General features: G+C 39.3%; 1 protein-coding gene across 1 annotated transcript in view; it reads left to right on the forward strand.

The window, feature by feature from the left end:
- The window catches only part of LOC137065049 (A disintegrin and metalloproteinase with thrombospondin motifs 20-like), a 67,800-nt gene extending 51,276 nt beyond the window's left edge, over positions 1–16,524 (forward strand). Inside the window, exons 12-21 of the mRNA XM_067436614.1 lie at positions 2,296–2,463; positions 2,794–2,967; positions 4,675–4,845; positions 5,768–5,938; positions 7,198–7,321; positions 7,710–7,896; positions 8,984–9,117; positions 9,760–9,851; positions 12,107–12,211; positions 13,914–16,524. Coding sequence (XP_067292715.1) covers positions 2,296–2,463; positions 2,794–2,967; positions 4,675–4,845; positions 5,768–5,938; positions 7,198–7,321; positions 7,710–7,896; positions 8,984–9,117; positions 9,760–9,851; positions 12,107–12,211; positions 13,914–14,003 — 1,416 coding nt within the window. The 3' untranslated portion in view covers positions 14,004–16,524. The remainder of the gene's footprint in view (positions 1–2,295; positions 2,464–2,793; positions 2,968–4,674; positions 4,846–5,767; positions 5,939–7,197; positions 7,322–7,709; positions 7,897–8,983; positions 9,118–9,759; positions 9,852–12,106; positions 12,212–13,913) is intronic.
- The last annotated feature ends 275 nt before the right edge of the window (positions 16,525–16,799 follow it).

A 16,799-nucleotide genomic window follows, 5' to 3' on the forward strand; every position in this document is an offset into this window, starting at 1 on the left:
CTTTGAAAAAGTACTAATTCGCAATCAGGTTCGTTTTGAGAGGGAAATCTTAACCGAGAACATTATTTAGTCCCCGGTTCCGGCAGTCGAAACCGAAAGTACTAAGTCCCTAGTTCCTGAGGAAAGTTCCGCGGTGGAAACGCTGCTTAATTGGTCTGGCATTTTATTCGTATAAATGTTGTTTGTATCAACCAATCACATGGCAGTTGCTTCAATGCATTTATGGGTGTGGTCCTGGTCAAGACAATCTCCTGAACTCCAAACTGAATGTCAGAATAGGGAAAGAAAGGTGATTTAAGCAGTTTTGAGCGTGGCATGGTTTGTTGGTGCCAGTCGGGCCGGTCTGAGTATTTCACAATCTGCTCAGTTACTGGATTTTCACACACAACCATTTCTAGGGTTTACAAAGAATGGTGTGAAAAGGGAAGAGCATCCAGTCTGCAGCAGTCCTGTGGAGAAAATGCCTTGTTGATGCTCGAGGTCAGAGGAGAATGGGCCGACTGATTCAAGCGGATAGAAGAGCAACTTTGACTGAAATAACCACTCGTTACAACCGAGGTATGCAGCAAAGCATTTGTGAAGCCACAACATACACAACCTTGAGGCGGATGGGCTACACCAGCAGAAGACCCCACCGGGTACCACTCATCTCCACTACAAATAGGAAAAGAGGCTACAATTACACAAGCTCACCAAAATTGGACAGTTGAAGACTGGAGAAATGTTGCCTGGTCTGATGAGTCTCGATTTCTGTTGAGACATTCAGATGGTAGAGTCAGAATTTGGCGTAAACAGAATGAGAACATGGATCCATCATGCCTTGTTACCACTGTGCAGGCTGGTGGTGGTGGTGTAATGGTGTGGGGGATGTTTTCTTGGCACACTTTAGGCCTTTAGTGCCAATTGGGCATCGTTTAAATGCACGGCCTACCTGAGCATTGTTTCTGACCATGTCCATCCCTTTATGACCACCATGTGCCCATCCTCTGATGGCTACTTCCAGCAGGATAATGCACCATGTCACAAAGCTCCAATCATTTCAAATTGGTTTCTTGAACATGACAGTGAGTTGACGGTACTAAAATGGCCGCCACAGTCCCCAGATCTCAACCCAATAGAGCATCTTTGGATGTGGTGGAACGGGAGCTTCGTGCCCTGGATGTGCATCCCACAAATCTCCATCAACTGCAAGATGCTCTCCTATCAATATGGGCCAACATTTCTAGAGAATGCTTTCAGCAGCTTGATGATCAATGCCACGTAGAATTAAGGCAGTTCTGAAGGAGAAAGGGTCAAACACAGTATTAGTGTGTGTTCCTAATAATCCTTTAGGTGAGTATGTGTGTATGTATATATATATATATATATATATATATATACATATATATATATATATATATATATATAATATATATATATATATATAAACATTTAAATATAAACATTTATATATAAAATGTTCAATTTGATTTGAGCGCTCCTCCTGAAGGGTCCAGGCTGAATGTTGTTTGTCTCCCGAGCGGATGTGGTCGTCTCTTCTCCGGAGAATGTTCTGTGTTATTGCTTCCAGATGATTGCCGATGATTTCCTCGTGGCTTCGTGTCCGTTCTGCTCAGAATTTAAGCCCACGGTGTGCAGAACATGGTGGCTTGTGGTTCCCATCCCTAGCAAAAAACCTAGGAAATATGAATTACACTGCAAAAATGCCCTTCTTTTCTTTTTTTTTTCTTTTTTTTCTTGTTCCAGTCCAAATATCTAAAAATTCTTAAATCAAGATGCATTTACTAGATAAGTAAACATTATATATATATATATATATATATATATATATATATATATATATATATATATATATATATATGAAAAATATTATATATGAAATATGTGAAAAATATCAAAATTAAGTGAGTTTTTGCTGATCTGCCAATGGGGTGAGAAAAATAATCTTATTTCTGTTTGGGACGGAAACAAGAGACAAGATTTCAATCAGAAATAAGATTATTTTTCTCACCCCATTGGCAGATCATTTTGTCTGTTTTTGCTTTGATTTTTTTTTCAACAGAACAAGAAAAATATATCATATGTAATTTTACTTGTGGTTCCCATCTCTAGCGAAAAACTAAAAGCTCTGAAATCATGAATTAATGTAATCTCTCTCTCTCTCTCTCTCTCTCTCTCTCTCTCTCTCTCTCTCTCTCTCTCTCTCTCTCTCTCTCTCTCTCTCGTCTCTTCTCTCTCTCTCTCTCTCTCTCTCTCTCTCTCTCTCTCTCTCTCTCTCTCTCTCTCTTTCTGTAGTGTTCGGTGTCCTGTGGGAAGGGACTCAAAGAGCGGCAGATCGTGTGTGTGGATCAGAATCAGACCCAAATCGAGGACGAGGCCTGTGCTCATCAGACCCCGCCCAGAACACGCAAGGCCTGCAGGGCGGGACCCTGCCCCAGCTGGAGAGCCAATCAGTGGAGAGCGGTGCGTGTGCTCACCTCCTGTCAGTCAGTCATAAGTCACTGTATGTTTTACTTTATGGATTAACAGTAAAAGAACACACAGTACTCCATAAAAACAAGGATCCACCCAGTGTTCTGATTGGCTCAGTTTACCCCAGACCGTCATCATCCCCTGCGGTCTGATTGGCTGTGGTGTGTTGGGTCACTGGCCCAGTTTACCCCAGACCATCTGAGATCTGGAAGCAATCTTCTCCTCAGACGCAGAGGAATCAGACAAGGGCGCTTATACACAAATGTCTGTCCCGTAACCGTACACTCTTGTGTGTGTGTGTGTTTTTGTGTGTGCGCGCAGTGTTCGGTGAGCTGCGGCGCTGGCTCCCAGTCCCGCGAGGTCTTCTGCAGGTTAAAGGGCAGAGGTCGTGTCAGGGATGACCTGTGTGACGTGCGTGTGCGTCCTGTCCCGATCCGGTCCTGCTTCCTCTCGGGATGTCAGACCCACACATGGACGGCTCACCGATGGCAGGACGTGAGTAAAACATGGAGAAGCGTGTTTGTGGCTCGGTCAAGCATTACACACACACACGCCTCACACGCATGATTAATACGTGTTAGAGCTGGACACACACACACAAAACCCGCCTGGGCAAGGTAATATCCCAACCTGACTAAAATTTAATTTAATTTAATTTAAATTATTTAATTTAAATTATTATTTTATTATATTGTTTTATTTATTTATCATTTATTTATTTATTTAATTTATTGTACTTTATTTTTTATTATTAAATATATACTTTATATTTTATTTTATTTTATTTTATTATTTCATTTATTATTATTAATATTATTATTGTATTATTTTTATTTTTATTTTATTGTATTGTTTTGTTTTATTTATTTATTTATTTATTTTTTATTATTTATTTATTTATTTATTTTATGTTTTTATTTGATTGTACTTTATTTTTATTACTTATTTTAATTAATTAATTAATTTAATTTATTGTACTTTAATTGATTTCTAATTTTATTTTCATTTATTGATTTATTTGAATACATATTTATTATTAATAAATAAACAAATTGTACTTTTTTATTCAAAAAATGCCAATTAGAAGTTGTCACAATAATAATGAAATGAAATGTAGGATTAAATAACAATAATACGGCAATTGAAAACAATTTATTTAAAAGCTACACGAAACAAAGAAAGCTGTAATATATTTGTTAGTTTAATTGTGTTTAATTTAATTAAATGTTTTACTAATAGTGAATTAAATTATATTACTTTTACTGTACATGAGATAGTTTTACACAAAAATTGTAATTAAAAAATATTTTTATTAATAATTAATGAACACAATTCTAACATATAAGATACTTTTATACAAATAAATGATTTTGTATTTTATTTTTATTTTATTATTATTAATTATTATGTGAACTAAATGTACTTATATTTAAAAAATATTTATTAAAAAAATGCCAATAATAAGTCATACATCACAAAGAAAGCTACATAAGATACTTTTATACATAACAAATAGTTTATTTTATGCTATGACTGTTTTGGCTGTTTTTATTTATATTTTCACAAAATAAACTAATTAAAAATATATATAATATATAATAAATAAACGTTTTTATGATGTTATGTATTTGCCTGTGCAAATGCTAGGTGGTGTATTACCGTCCCCATTTTTGTTGTTGTTTTAAACAGGAAACAAGTGAAGTAAACTAACCTGTTTTCATGTGTCCCAGCTGAGGGTGTGTGTGTGTGTGTGTGTGTGTGTGTGTGTGATAAGATCATCTCCAGAACAACAGCTCAGACTTCAGAGAGCGCTTTCATCGCTCCTCCAGATATAAAACATGTCTCTCTCTTGACCTTTGACCTCACACATGTCGCTTGTGCCTGAGCTGTGATGGTGCGACAGCGCCCTCTGGAGGATCTCAACCTCCAGCAGATTAATTTGGGACGTTTTCTGACTGAACCAATCACAAGAGCTGTGGGCGGGGCTATCTGTTTAACTGACAGATCAAATAATAATCCCCCCCCCCCACTCACACACACACACAGCCTTGGCTACAGCAGAAATCAGTCATTCCATGCAGATAAAGTTATTACAGATTTGTACATGTGCACAGTAAGGACATTAAGAAAATGATTTCCTGTCTTTGTGTGTGTGTGTGTGTGTGTGTGTGTGTGTGTGTGTGTGTGTGTGTGTGTGTCCAGTGTAACGCCACCTGTGGACGGGGTGTGAGGTCCAGGTCTGTGTTTTGTCAGGACGGAGGGATGAATGTGGTTTCTGAGCGCATGTGTGACGCGTCGGCCAAACCACACAAACATGAGCCGTGTCACAGCGCCACCTGTAGGCACCTGTGGGTCACTGCAGCCTGGAGTCAGGTGCGGCTGTCAATCTCACACACACACACACACACACACACACACACACACACACACACACACACACACACACACACACACACACACACACACACACACACACACACAAAATAATAATAACTAAATAAATAAACATATATATAATACATACAAATAAAAATAGCTTTTTAAATTAATATAAACAATAAATTAAATAATAATAAATATATACATATAATATAATATAAATAATTCACATAAAATATAAATAAATAATACTTAATTTATTAAAATAACAATAATGATTACATTTGAATCAATATATACATAATTCAATTCCTTCACTCACTGATTAAATTCACATGAATAAACCAAAACAAAGTAATAATAAATATATATATATATATATATATATATATATATATATATATATATATATATATATATATATATATATATATATATATATATATATATTAGTGCACTTGCTGTTCAAATGTACACAAAGATAAGCAAATAAATAATACAAAATATATATAAAATATAAATACATTTATATTTATTTATTCAAATAATGAAATGTCTTCACACGCACCTCCATCAAATAAACACATTGGTTCACTTCGTGTCCAAACTCAAATTAAACGAATGAATACATTCCTTTACTTTATGCTCCAATTTACATAAACATAAATGACATAATACCGGTAAATAAGTATTAAAATCATGAAATGCCTTCACCTGCTGCTGCTGTCACATGCATACAAATTAGAATGATATATCAGTAAAATATAATAATACAAATAATAGTTCATACACACACACACACATTATAATGGTCTGTTGAGATTGTTAGTATAATGAGGAGTGTGTGTGTGTGTGTGTGTGTGTGTGTGTGTGTGTGTGTGTGTGTGTGTGTGTGTGTGTGTGTGTGTGTGTTCAGTGTTCGGTTAGCTGTGGCTCGGGCGTCCAGCGGCGGGCGGTTCGTTGCTCTGCCGTGACCTCTGACCTGCGGCTGCAGTCGTGCAGTGAGCGTCCTCCGGCCGACAGCAGACCCTGCAGACTCCCAGCCTGCCCGAACCCTGGAGCCTGGAGAGCCGGCCCCTGGAGCGAGGTGAGGAACACACACACACACACACATACACACACACACACACACACACACACACACACACACACACACACACACACGCTCACGCTCACGCTCACGCTCTCGCTCTCGCTCTCTCTCTCGCTCTCTCTCTCGCTCTCTCTCTCGCTCTCGCTCACTCACGCTCACACTCACACTCACACTCACACACTCAATCTAACACTCACACTCACACTCACACACTCAATCTAACACTCACACTCACACTCACACACTCAATCTAACACTCACACTCACACTCTCACACTCACACTCAAACTCACACTCACACTCACACACTCACACTCACACTCACACGCTCAATCTAACACTCACACTCACACACTCAATCTAACACTCACACTCACACTCACACTCACACTCACACTCTCACACTCAAACTCAAACTCACACTCACACTCACACACTCAATCTAACACACACAAAGACACACACACTCACACTCACACTCAATCTAACACTCACACACTCACACTCACACACTCAATCTAACACTCACACTCACACTCACACTCACACTCACACTCACACTCTCACACTCAAACTCAAACTCACACTCACACTCACACACTCAATCTAACACACACAAAGACACACACACTCACACTCACACTCAATCTAACACTCACACACTCACACTCACACTCACACTCTCACACTCACACTCACACTCTCACACTCACACTCAAACTCACACTCACACTCACACACTCAATCTAACACACACAAAGACACACACACTCACACTCACACTCACACGCTCAATCTAACACTCACACTCACACACTCAATCTAACACTCACACTCACACTCACACTCACACTCACACTCACACTCTCACACTCAAACTCAAACTCACACTCACACTCACACACTCAATCTAACACACACAAAGACACACACACTCACACTCACACTCAATCTAACACTCACACACTCACACTCACACTCACACTCTCACACTCACACTCACACTCTCACACTCACACTCACACTCACACTCACACACTCAATCTAACACACACAAAGACACACACACTCACACTCACACACTCACACTCACACTCACACACTCAATCTAACACGCACAAAGACACACACACTCACACTCACACACTCAATCTCACACACAAACACACTCGCGCACACACACACACCCACACCCACACACACACCCACAGCGTCTCCTCTTCTGTTGTGATAATGGGCTGATGTGTGTTCAGTGCTCTCAGACGTGCGGCGCTGGAGTGATGCAGAGGACGGTGGAGTGTGTGAGAAACGTCCCGTCAGAGATCTGCTCGAGGTCCAGCCGGCCGGAGTCTACCGCCACCTGCAGACGGACGGACTGTGAGTGTGTGTGTGTGTGCTTGTTTATATTACAAATGTCCCCACAATTTAAATGGATTCATAATAATTCTAAATGTAAATTTGTAAACGTAAAAATGCAGAATGTTTCCTGTGATGGGTAGGTTTAGGGAAAGGGGCAGTGTGTGTGTGTGTGTGTGTGTGTGTGTGTGTGTGTGTGTGTGTGTGTGTGTGTGTGTGTGTGTGTGTGTGTATGATGGATAGGTTTAGGACAGTGTAGGGGGATAGAATGTGCAGTGTAAAATCCATTGTTACGCCTGGAAAGTCCCCACAATTCACAAAAACACAACTTGTGTGTGTGTGTGTGTGTGTGTGTGTGTGTGTGTGTGTGTGTGTGTGTGTGTGTGTGTGTGTGTGTGTGTGCACGCAGGTGAACTCCACGCCAGCTGCCGTGAGCTCCAGATGAAGGCGGGCGTCCGCACAGACGGAGAACATCACATCAAGCTCCAGGCCAAGATCCTCCGAGTTTACTGTGCCGAGATGCAGAGCGAAGTCCCCAGAGAATACGTGACCCTGCGCAGCCAGACCGAAAACTACTCCGAGGTGTACGGATACAGGTACACACACACACACACACACACACACACACACACACACACACACACACACACACACACACACACCTGATGACACACACACAAACCTGATGACACACACACCTGACAACACGCACTCCAAGGTGTATGGATACAGGTACAGATACACACACACACAGATACACACACACACCTGACGACACACAATCCGAGGTGTACGGATACAGGTACACACACACACACACACACACACCTGACAACACACACACACCTGACAACACAAACTTCGAGGTGTACGGATACAGGTACACACACACACAGACACACAAACACACCTGACGACACACTCAGAGGGGTACGAATACAGGTACAAACACACACACACAGACACTCACACACTTGACAACACAAACACCTGACAACACACACACACACACACACTTGACGACACACACACCTGACGACACACACCTGACAACACACACTTCAAGGTGTGTGTGAGTGTGTGTGTGTGTGTGTGTGTGTAGTTATGTACATTTTGTTTATTTGTTTTCCTTCTTTTTTGTTTCTTTATCAGAATTATTTACTTATTTTTCTAAATGTGTCTATTTTAATTTGATCAAATCTTATTTTTATGTATTATGATTGTGGAGCTATTTTGGGCTCTGCTGTAAATAGTTAAAATTTTAAATGTCTAATAAATAAAGAATCAACAAACAAAAAAATTATAATGAATGTATATAGTGGTTGTTTTATTTGAATTAAAACTAAATAAATGAATAATCAGTATCATATTTATTATATATAAAATACAGTAAATGTTATTATTAGTAGTAGTAGTAGAATTTGCATTAATTATAAATAGTGATTATTATATTTGAATTAAAATTAATAATCAAAATAATGAATGTTCTTTTTTTTAATAATTCATTGTATATAAATATAAATAAACAAACAAACGTGCGTGGCGCTAACAACGCCATGGTTCGATTCCCAGGGAAAGCAAGAATTGACAAACTTGCATTGCAAAAAAATGCAATGTAAGTCGCTTTGGATTAAACCGTCTGCCAAATGTATAAAAATATAAAAAAGTGTAATTTGTGTGCAGGCTGCAGAACCCGTTCGAGTGTCCGTTTAACGGCAGTCGGCGGCAGGACTGCGCGTGCAGGAACGATTACGCCGCGGCCGGTTATACCGTCTTCCAGCGCGTGCGGCTCGACCTCTCAACCATGCGCATCATCAGTGAGTCCTTTACCCCTCAACCTACACACACACACACACACACACACAGTAACACTTTACAACAGCATCTGATCTATTAACATTATCTGATGCACTATAACCAATTTATATTTACAGCATTAATCTGTGTTAAAGGGACAGTTCACCTAAAAATGAAATTTCTGTCATCATTTACTCGCCCTCATGTTTTCCAAACCTGTGTGTTTCCTCTGCTGAACACAAATGAAGATATGCTGAAGAATGTTTGTAATAAAGCAGAGAGAGCAACCACAGCAGGGACAACAATACTGCGGTATCAATGGTTGCTCTCTCTCTTTATTACAAACATTCTTCAGCATATCTTCATTTGTGTTCTGCAGAGGAAAGAAACACACACAGGTTTGGAAAACATGAGGGAGAGTAAATGATGAAAGAGTTTACATTTTGGGGTGAACTATCCCTTTAATGTTATTTGATATAAATACCCTTGTTTATGTACGTTCGCAGAGCATTAATACGTGTGGAAATGAACATTAGCTAGGATTAATAAATGCTGTAGGAGTTTTGTGTATTGTTAACAAATGAAACCTTACTGTAACGTGTCAGCAAATGCACTTCAGTAAACGACATGTTGAATTTCATCTGATTGTGTTTGTGTTTCAGCGACGGATGTGAAGTTCAGTCAGACGCTGTTTGGTCGCTCCGTCCCGTTCGCGTCCGCGGGAGACTGTTACAGCGCCGCTAAATGTCCTCAGGTACCGTCATTATAGAGGTCCTCAGTACAGTAATGTTCAAAAGCATGATTTCAGAAAGAAATCTGCTCACCTAGGCTGCATTTCTTTTTTGGAGATAGCTGATTTAAATGTGAATATACACCGATCAGGCATATCAGGGTCATGGGCGGCCAAGGCTCATTGATGACCGTGGGGAGCGAAGGCTGGCCCGTGGGGTCCGATCAAACAGACGAGCTACTGGAGCTCAAACTGCTCCAGAAGTTAATGCTGGTTCTGATAGAAAGCTGTCAGAATACACAGAGCAGCTCAGTTTGAGGAGTATGGGGCGGCATAGCCAGGGTGCCCATGCTGACTCCTGACCCCGCCGAAAGCACCAACAGTGGCACGTGAGCATCAGAACTGGACCACGGAGCAATAGACCTTTTTCACACTTCCGCATTTTTAACCGGAAGTTAGTTAAGGATGTGCAAAGACACTTCCTGTTACAGTAGCTAGCAGGAAATGTAACAATGGGTGAGTCAAAAAACAGGAGTTTTTGTTGTGTCCCGGGTTTTCGTGTTGTACCCAAAAACAACCATACCTGTCTTTTCACTCATTTCCGTCTGATCAAGCAACAAGAAATGTGTGGATTCATGCTGTTAGAAGAGAAGAAGGGCCGGAATTCTCTGTGAGAAAAGGCAGCATTTACGTCTGTAGCAGACATTTTGCCAAGGAGCATTACTCCGGTGGAACAACCATCAGTCGCCTTAAAAGTGGTGTCGTCCCAAGCCTTCCCTTGGAACAATTTTACAGTACCACCCAAAAGGGAGTCTGTGTTTTGAAAGGGTGAACAAACGTCAGCTTGTCCCCACCCAGGCGGATGACAGCGGTGCAGCTGCTAAAATGGATCACGAGTATGTGACACACCCACCCGCAGGTAAGGTTTAAATAACGTCTAAACTTTACAGTTGTGTTATAAATATAAAATGTACACATCATTTGCAAGTTTTCTTGCCATATTGACGCTTTTTATTGTTAGTCTTTGCAAAACATGTTTTAAGTGGTTTAAAATGTGATCATCCTCTAATGGTATTTATGGTGTCTGTGAAATTTGTAGCCTTTGTCCAGGTTATTGGTCTTGGTGGAGGAATTTGCGACCACTATTTTCACCATATTAGCAAATTTAACCTTTGGCAGGTTGAGAAGGCTCAGAGAAAACACTCTGCCAGTATACATTTTGCCGAGTATAAGCACGAAGCGGAAGAACGCCTACGCGTCAGTGACGTATTTCCGTTTTTTGTGAAAAAGGTCTATTGAAGAAGGTGGCCTGGTCAGAGGAATCACGTGTTCTTCTACATCACGTGGATGGCCGGGTGTGTGTGTGTGTGTGTGTGTGTGGGTGTGTGTGTGTGGCTTACCTGGGGAACACATGGCCCCAGGATGCACTATGGGAAGAAGACGAGCCGGCGGAGGCAGTGTGATGCTTTGGCCAATGTTCTGCTGGGAAACCTTGGGTCCTCCATCCATGTGGATGTTACTTACAAGACTTACCTCCCCTCACCTCGCAACTTACAGGAGTTAAAGCATCTGCTGCTAACATCTTGGTGCCAGATACCACAGCACACCTTCAGGGGTCTAGTGGAGTCCAAGCCTCGACGGGTCAGGGCAAAAGGGGGACCAACACAATTTAAGGTCATGCTTTATGCCTGATCGGTGTGATTTATCCCTGTGAGTTTATCATCATCACCTCAGTCTTCAGAGTCACATGATCCTTTACTAATCATTCTCATACGAGGATCTGATGATCACAGTTATGATTATTATCAGTGTGGAAAACATTTTGTGGAAACTGTGATATATTTTACTTTTCAGGATTCTTTGATGAATTCTTCAAAAGAACAGCATTTCATTAAAATAGAATCATTTGTGCCATTGCAAATGTCTTTACTGCCTCTTTTTATCAACAGAATGTGTCCTCGATGAATAAACCTTCTTCAGAATTAAGCTGGTTGGTTGGTCATAGCTGGTTTAGCAGGCTGGTTTTAGAGGCCTTATGACCATCTTAAACCAGCTTAGACCAGCCTAAACTGGAAAGCATTAATTACCATGCTGAAAACCAACAAGCAACTAAATCCAGCCTATGCTGGTTGGATGGTCTCTGGTTTAAGTTGTGTTCCCTCCTTGACCATCTAAAACCAGCCTGGGGGACCAGCTTAGGCTGGATTTAGCAGTTTTTTCCAGCAGGGTAATTTATTTATTTTTAAATTTTAATTGTCTCTCCTTCTTTGATTGGTTAGGGTCAGTTTAGTATAAATCTCAGTGGAACGGGACTGACGGTCGCAGAATCCACAAAATGGGTTTCTCAAGGCAACTACGTCACGCTCAAAGTTCACCGCTCAGAGGTGAGGACTCCGTCTGCCATCTTCATTAGGGGCCGAGCACAGAACTATTGCTATAGTTAGTGGTCTAATTATTATTATTTCTGTTTCTCCTTCTTCTTCCGCTCTTGAATCTAGGGCAGTCCATAGAACCGCTGGCGAAAAAAGTGAAATTTGGCTCACAGACAGAGGACAGTCTGAACTGTTACCACTACAAAATCAGAGTCTCTAACTCAGTCCCTCTAGCGCCACCTATGGTCTGAAGTTGCACTCATGTTTATGCTAATAACTTTTGAATTGTAAGCGATAGAAACAAAATAATTTTATCACTGATTCTTTGGCTCAATTTAGAATTTTACACCAAAATTTGGCTCACATCAGACCATGTTGACAAAAAAAATTCTGAAAATGTTTTTGATAAACCAAACCATTCTCAAATAATGCACAAACAAATTCAACAATAAGCAATTTTCATCAAATTCAGCTCAGATCATCTTTAGACCAAACTGCTTTTGAATAATTTGCAAAATAATTCAATGAAGAGCACATCAAATTGGACATAAGGCTGTAACACTTTATCAAATTGAGACTAATATTGGTGCGTTTCATCACAAGCATGACTTGAGGCAACATGCAGAGTTACAGCACAGTGCCACCTACTGGTCAAGAGATATGGTCATTTTTTTGATAAACCGAACCGCTCAAATAACCCGCAAACTAAACGAAGAGCACATCAAAATAGAGGCAAGCCTGTATCTCTGTAACACTTTAGAGTATTGAGACTATTATTGGTACATGTTATCACAAGCATGACCTGAGGCAGCATGCAGAGTTACAGCACAGCGCCACCTACTGGTCAGGAGATTTGGTCATTTTTGCTTATAACTTATGAATGGTTTGCCCAAAAATCATAAAACTGGTCTCTTTTGATTCAGTGCAAAATACAGAGTCGAATGATACCCAACTTTTCCCATTTGGCATCAGCCATTTTGAATTTTGTCGTAAGATGCTGTATGTTGTCATTTTGAGACCATGCCGGCAAAATAGTTATTAAATGTTTATTTGATAAACCAAATTGTTCTCAAATAACCCGCAAATTACTTAAACGAAGAGCACATCACAATGGACGTAACGCTGTATCTCAGAAACACTTTGAGTCGAATATTGGTAGATGTTATCACAAGCATGAGCTGAGGCAGCATGCAGAGTTACAGCACAGCGCCACCTACTGGTCAGGAGATATGGTCATTTTTGCTTTTAACTTATGAACGGTTTGCCCAAAAATCACAAAACTGGTCTCTTTTGATTCAGTGCAACGTGCCGAATCGAATAATACACAATTTAGATTTTCACCAAATTCGGCTCAGATCATTTTTAGACCATGCCAGCAAAAAGGTAACAACATAGTTGAATGATACCAAACTTTTCCCGTTTGGCATCAGCCATTTTGAATTTTGTCGTAAAATGTTGTTTTCAGTTACTTAAAGCTTTTTGATTGACCAAAAGCTGATTCACAGCATCAGTTTGATCACGGTGCCACCTATTGGTCAAAAGTGAAAAGCTATTTAATTGTATTAAAAGTGTTTGCAGAGCTTGCATAACTCAACATGTCTTTTTTGTGCTTGGCCCCTTAATTGCTGTTTGCAGCTATATTTGTTATTATTATAATTGTGTGCAGAAAGGTAATAATGTTTATTTTATTGTTTCTTTCCCTCATCTTGTGAAGGACGGCACCAGAATATACGGCCGCTGTGGCGGTTTCTGTGGGAAGTGTCTTCCTCACCCTCATACGGGCCTTTCTGTCAAAATCCAGTAAGAAAAACTGAACAGAACGCTTCAGAAAATCTCACTTTGCGTCTCTCTTTAACGTCTGGCAGCTACGGTAAGCCATCAGAAACGGCTTCTACAGGAAAGTAACAAGAACCAAATAAGTGAGTGTCTCCAAGAATCAGGATGCAGAATGGATTGGTTTTTAATGTAATGGAAACGCAGGTTGTTGCATGAATAATCTGGTCAGTCGAGATGCCGTTGAACCAAATGAGATTGTGAACATTTGGTTGCAACAACGGTGTCAGAGGGTGTATCGTTATTTTTAGTTGTAGCAAACAGTCAAATCCTTCATTTAGGCAGTGTTTTGACATAAAGGGATTTATTTAACAATTTCAAAATGTTTCATAATCCATAATATCTGCTGTTTGTCCACTGTAAACGAGTTTTAGATAAGAGTTAAGCGCAGAAGACAGCAAACAGCTTGATATGAAAATATAAATAATTGAATGTTTTGTATATTTGAACGTTTAACATTCATGACAATCTAGGAAAGGATAGAAAACACTGAAAACCAGCGCTACTGAAATCTCTTTATCTTGACGATTGTCTCTAATGTAAATTGTCTGAAAATGTAAAAGATCGTCCTGGCTAATATATGATAGTTTTTAATAATATTTAATAGCATGCCGACATCATTTACGGTGCTAAAGCAGTTTGATCAAGCATGTGCTTTTTCTTTTTATACGGTTACTGATCTGACAGAACAGAACAATGTGAAGCAATAATTAAAGGATTAGTTCAGTTCAAAATGAAAATCTCCTGAGAGTTTCCTCATCCCCATTTTTCTCCACATAATGGACTTCAATGGGAACCAACGGTTGAAGGTCCAAATCAATGAGGAAGAGCTTCGGGGACTCTGATGATCCCAGAGGAATAGGACCAAACCATCAGACATTTTATACTCGACTTTTTGGAGTTGTGTTTCTTTACGATGTGTGATGTCATCATGTCGGAAAGGTCACATGATGCAGGTGGAAGTACTGACCCAGTGCCGAAAAATGCATCTCATGTTCTCCTCCAACTTTAAAATGGTCCGACATCGTTGTTTCACCTTTATTTGTGTAAAGGCCATTTGATTTAGTCTTTGTGTGTTTGGTTTAACTCTGGATGGTACTTCCAGCTATGTCATGTGACCTTTCCGACGTGATGATGTCATACGCCGTGAAGAAGAACACCGAAGTCGACTTTTGTGTTTAAAAAGTATATAAATGTTTATTTGTGTTGAATATGTCTGATGGTTTGTCTGGATCAGACCCTATTCCTCTGGGATCATCAGAGACTCTGAAGCCTTGAAGCTCTGAAACATTGGTTCCCATTGAAGTCCATAATGTGGAGAAAAATCCTGGAATGTTTTCCTCTAAAAACGTATATTTCTTTTCCACTGAAAAAAGATGTTGGATGAGATGGAGGTGAGGAAAAGATCAGGACATTTTTATTTTGAAGTGAACGAATACTTTAAATAAAAGCAGCCTTAGGTGGTTTGCTGGGTTAAGATGGTTTAGTTGACTAACTACACTGTATTAAAAAAAAAGATGTTTAACTTAAACTTTTCGGTAACTCACATATCCAAGTTGTTCACATTTTAAGTTGACTAAAGTTAAAATTTTAAGGCAGCATAAAAACATATTTTTGATGTCGAGGACCAGAATCCGTGGAAAAGTCAGATATCATGTCACAAATTTTGATTATTTTACATAAAATGGACTAGATTACGTGCTTTGTTCAGACGTGCATCGCTCCAGTTTTATTAGAAGGGAAGATTAAAGTAGCGTCGAATTAAAATGGCATAACCCTACCTCTCATAATCATGTGTTTATTTATGTTTGACAATATTTATTCTGTAATTAAATGTACATATGTCATATTCTTATGACAGGAAATCGTGTTATAAAATATTGATCATTTTCTTTTGTCACTAACCAGAGGTTTACAGTGCAATGGTGCTGTTTTTACTACTGAAACGACCTTTAACCACCAGCAGGATGGTTCATTTGAGAGATATTTTAACCTTCTTTACTGTATATGTAAATACCTGAGAAGTATTTTAAAAGCTTAGTAGCAGTAGAATAAATCATCTGAACCGCTTTCAACCAAAGTCTACTTGATTACACTTAACGTTTGATAATATAACTTGAAGGATATTGAGTTTGAGCCTGTTTTAGGTTAACCTACAGTATAACGGATCATCTCCGAGCAGCTAACGAACCTTTGACTATCATCGTGTTGATAGACGACTGAACTATATAAGGTCTGTATCAGAAATTAAAGGACTATATGATGCACTATGTGCCAAGAGTCGTGTAGACATTATTTACACCTGTATATTAACAGTTCAGCATTGTGAAATGTGTATTTTTTTTTAAATAATCATATACTTGAAAAAAACATTTTGCATCGTGGTGGAATGAAAAACGAGGCTTGTCGCCCAAAGATATTTTCTGGAGATCAATACAGTATTTTTTTTAAATAATGAAATCATCATCTTTGGTGCTACGATAGTAATTGAGATTGTATTGATGTAATGGATTTACAGCACTGTATACTAATGCTGATCATCATAATAAAAGGAAATATGTTCATTTTGGTTGGTTTGGTTTTTTGTGTGGAAAATCGTTGTGTATTTGCAAATATAATCTGCATTTGCTCAGTGTTTATGTTCACTTTAAGCATTTTCAGTGTCAATAGCACTTGTTGCATCCAAATTCATTAGAAATTGTCTATAATATATACTGTAATATAGTATAGTAAAATTATTCTGGTAAATACTATAGTGTTTTTGAAC

Source organism: Pseudorasbora parva, chromosome 25, assembly GCF_024679245.1.
Source record: "Pseudorasbora parva isolate DD20220531a chromosome 25, ASM2467924v1, whole genome shotgun sequence".
NCBI lineage: Eukaryota > Metazoa > Chordata > Actinopteri > Cypriniformes > Gobionidae > Pseudorasbora > Pseudorasbora parva.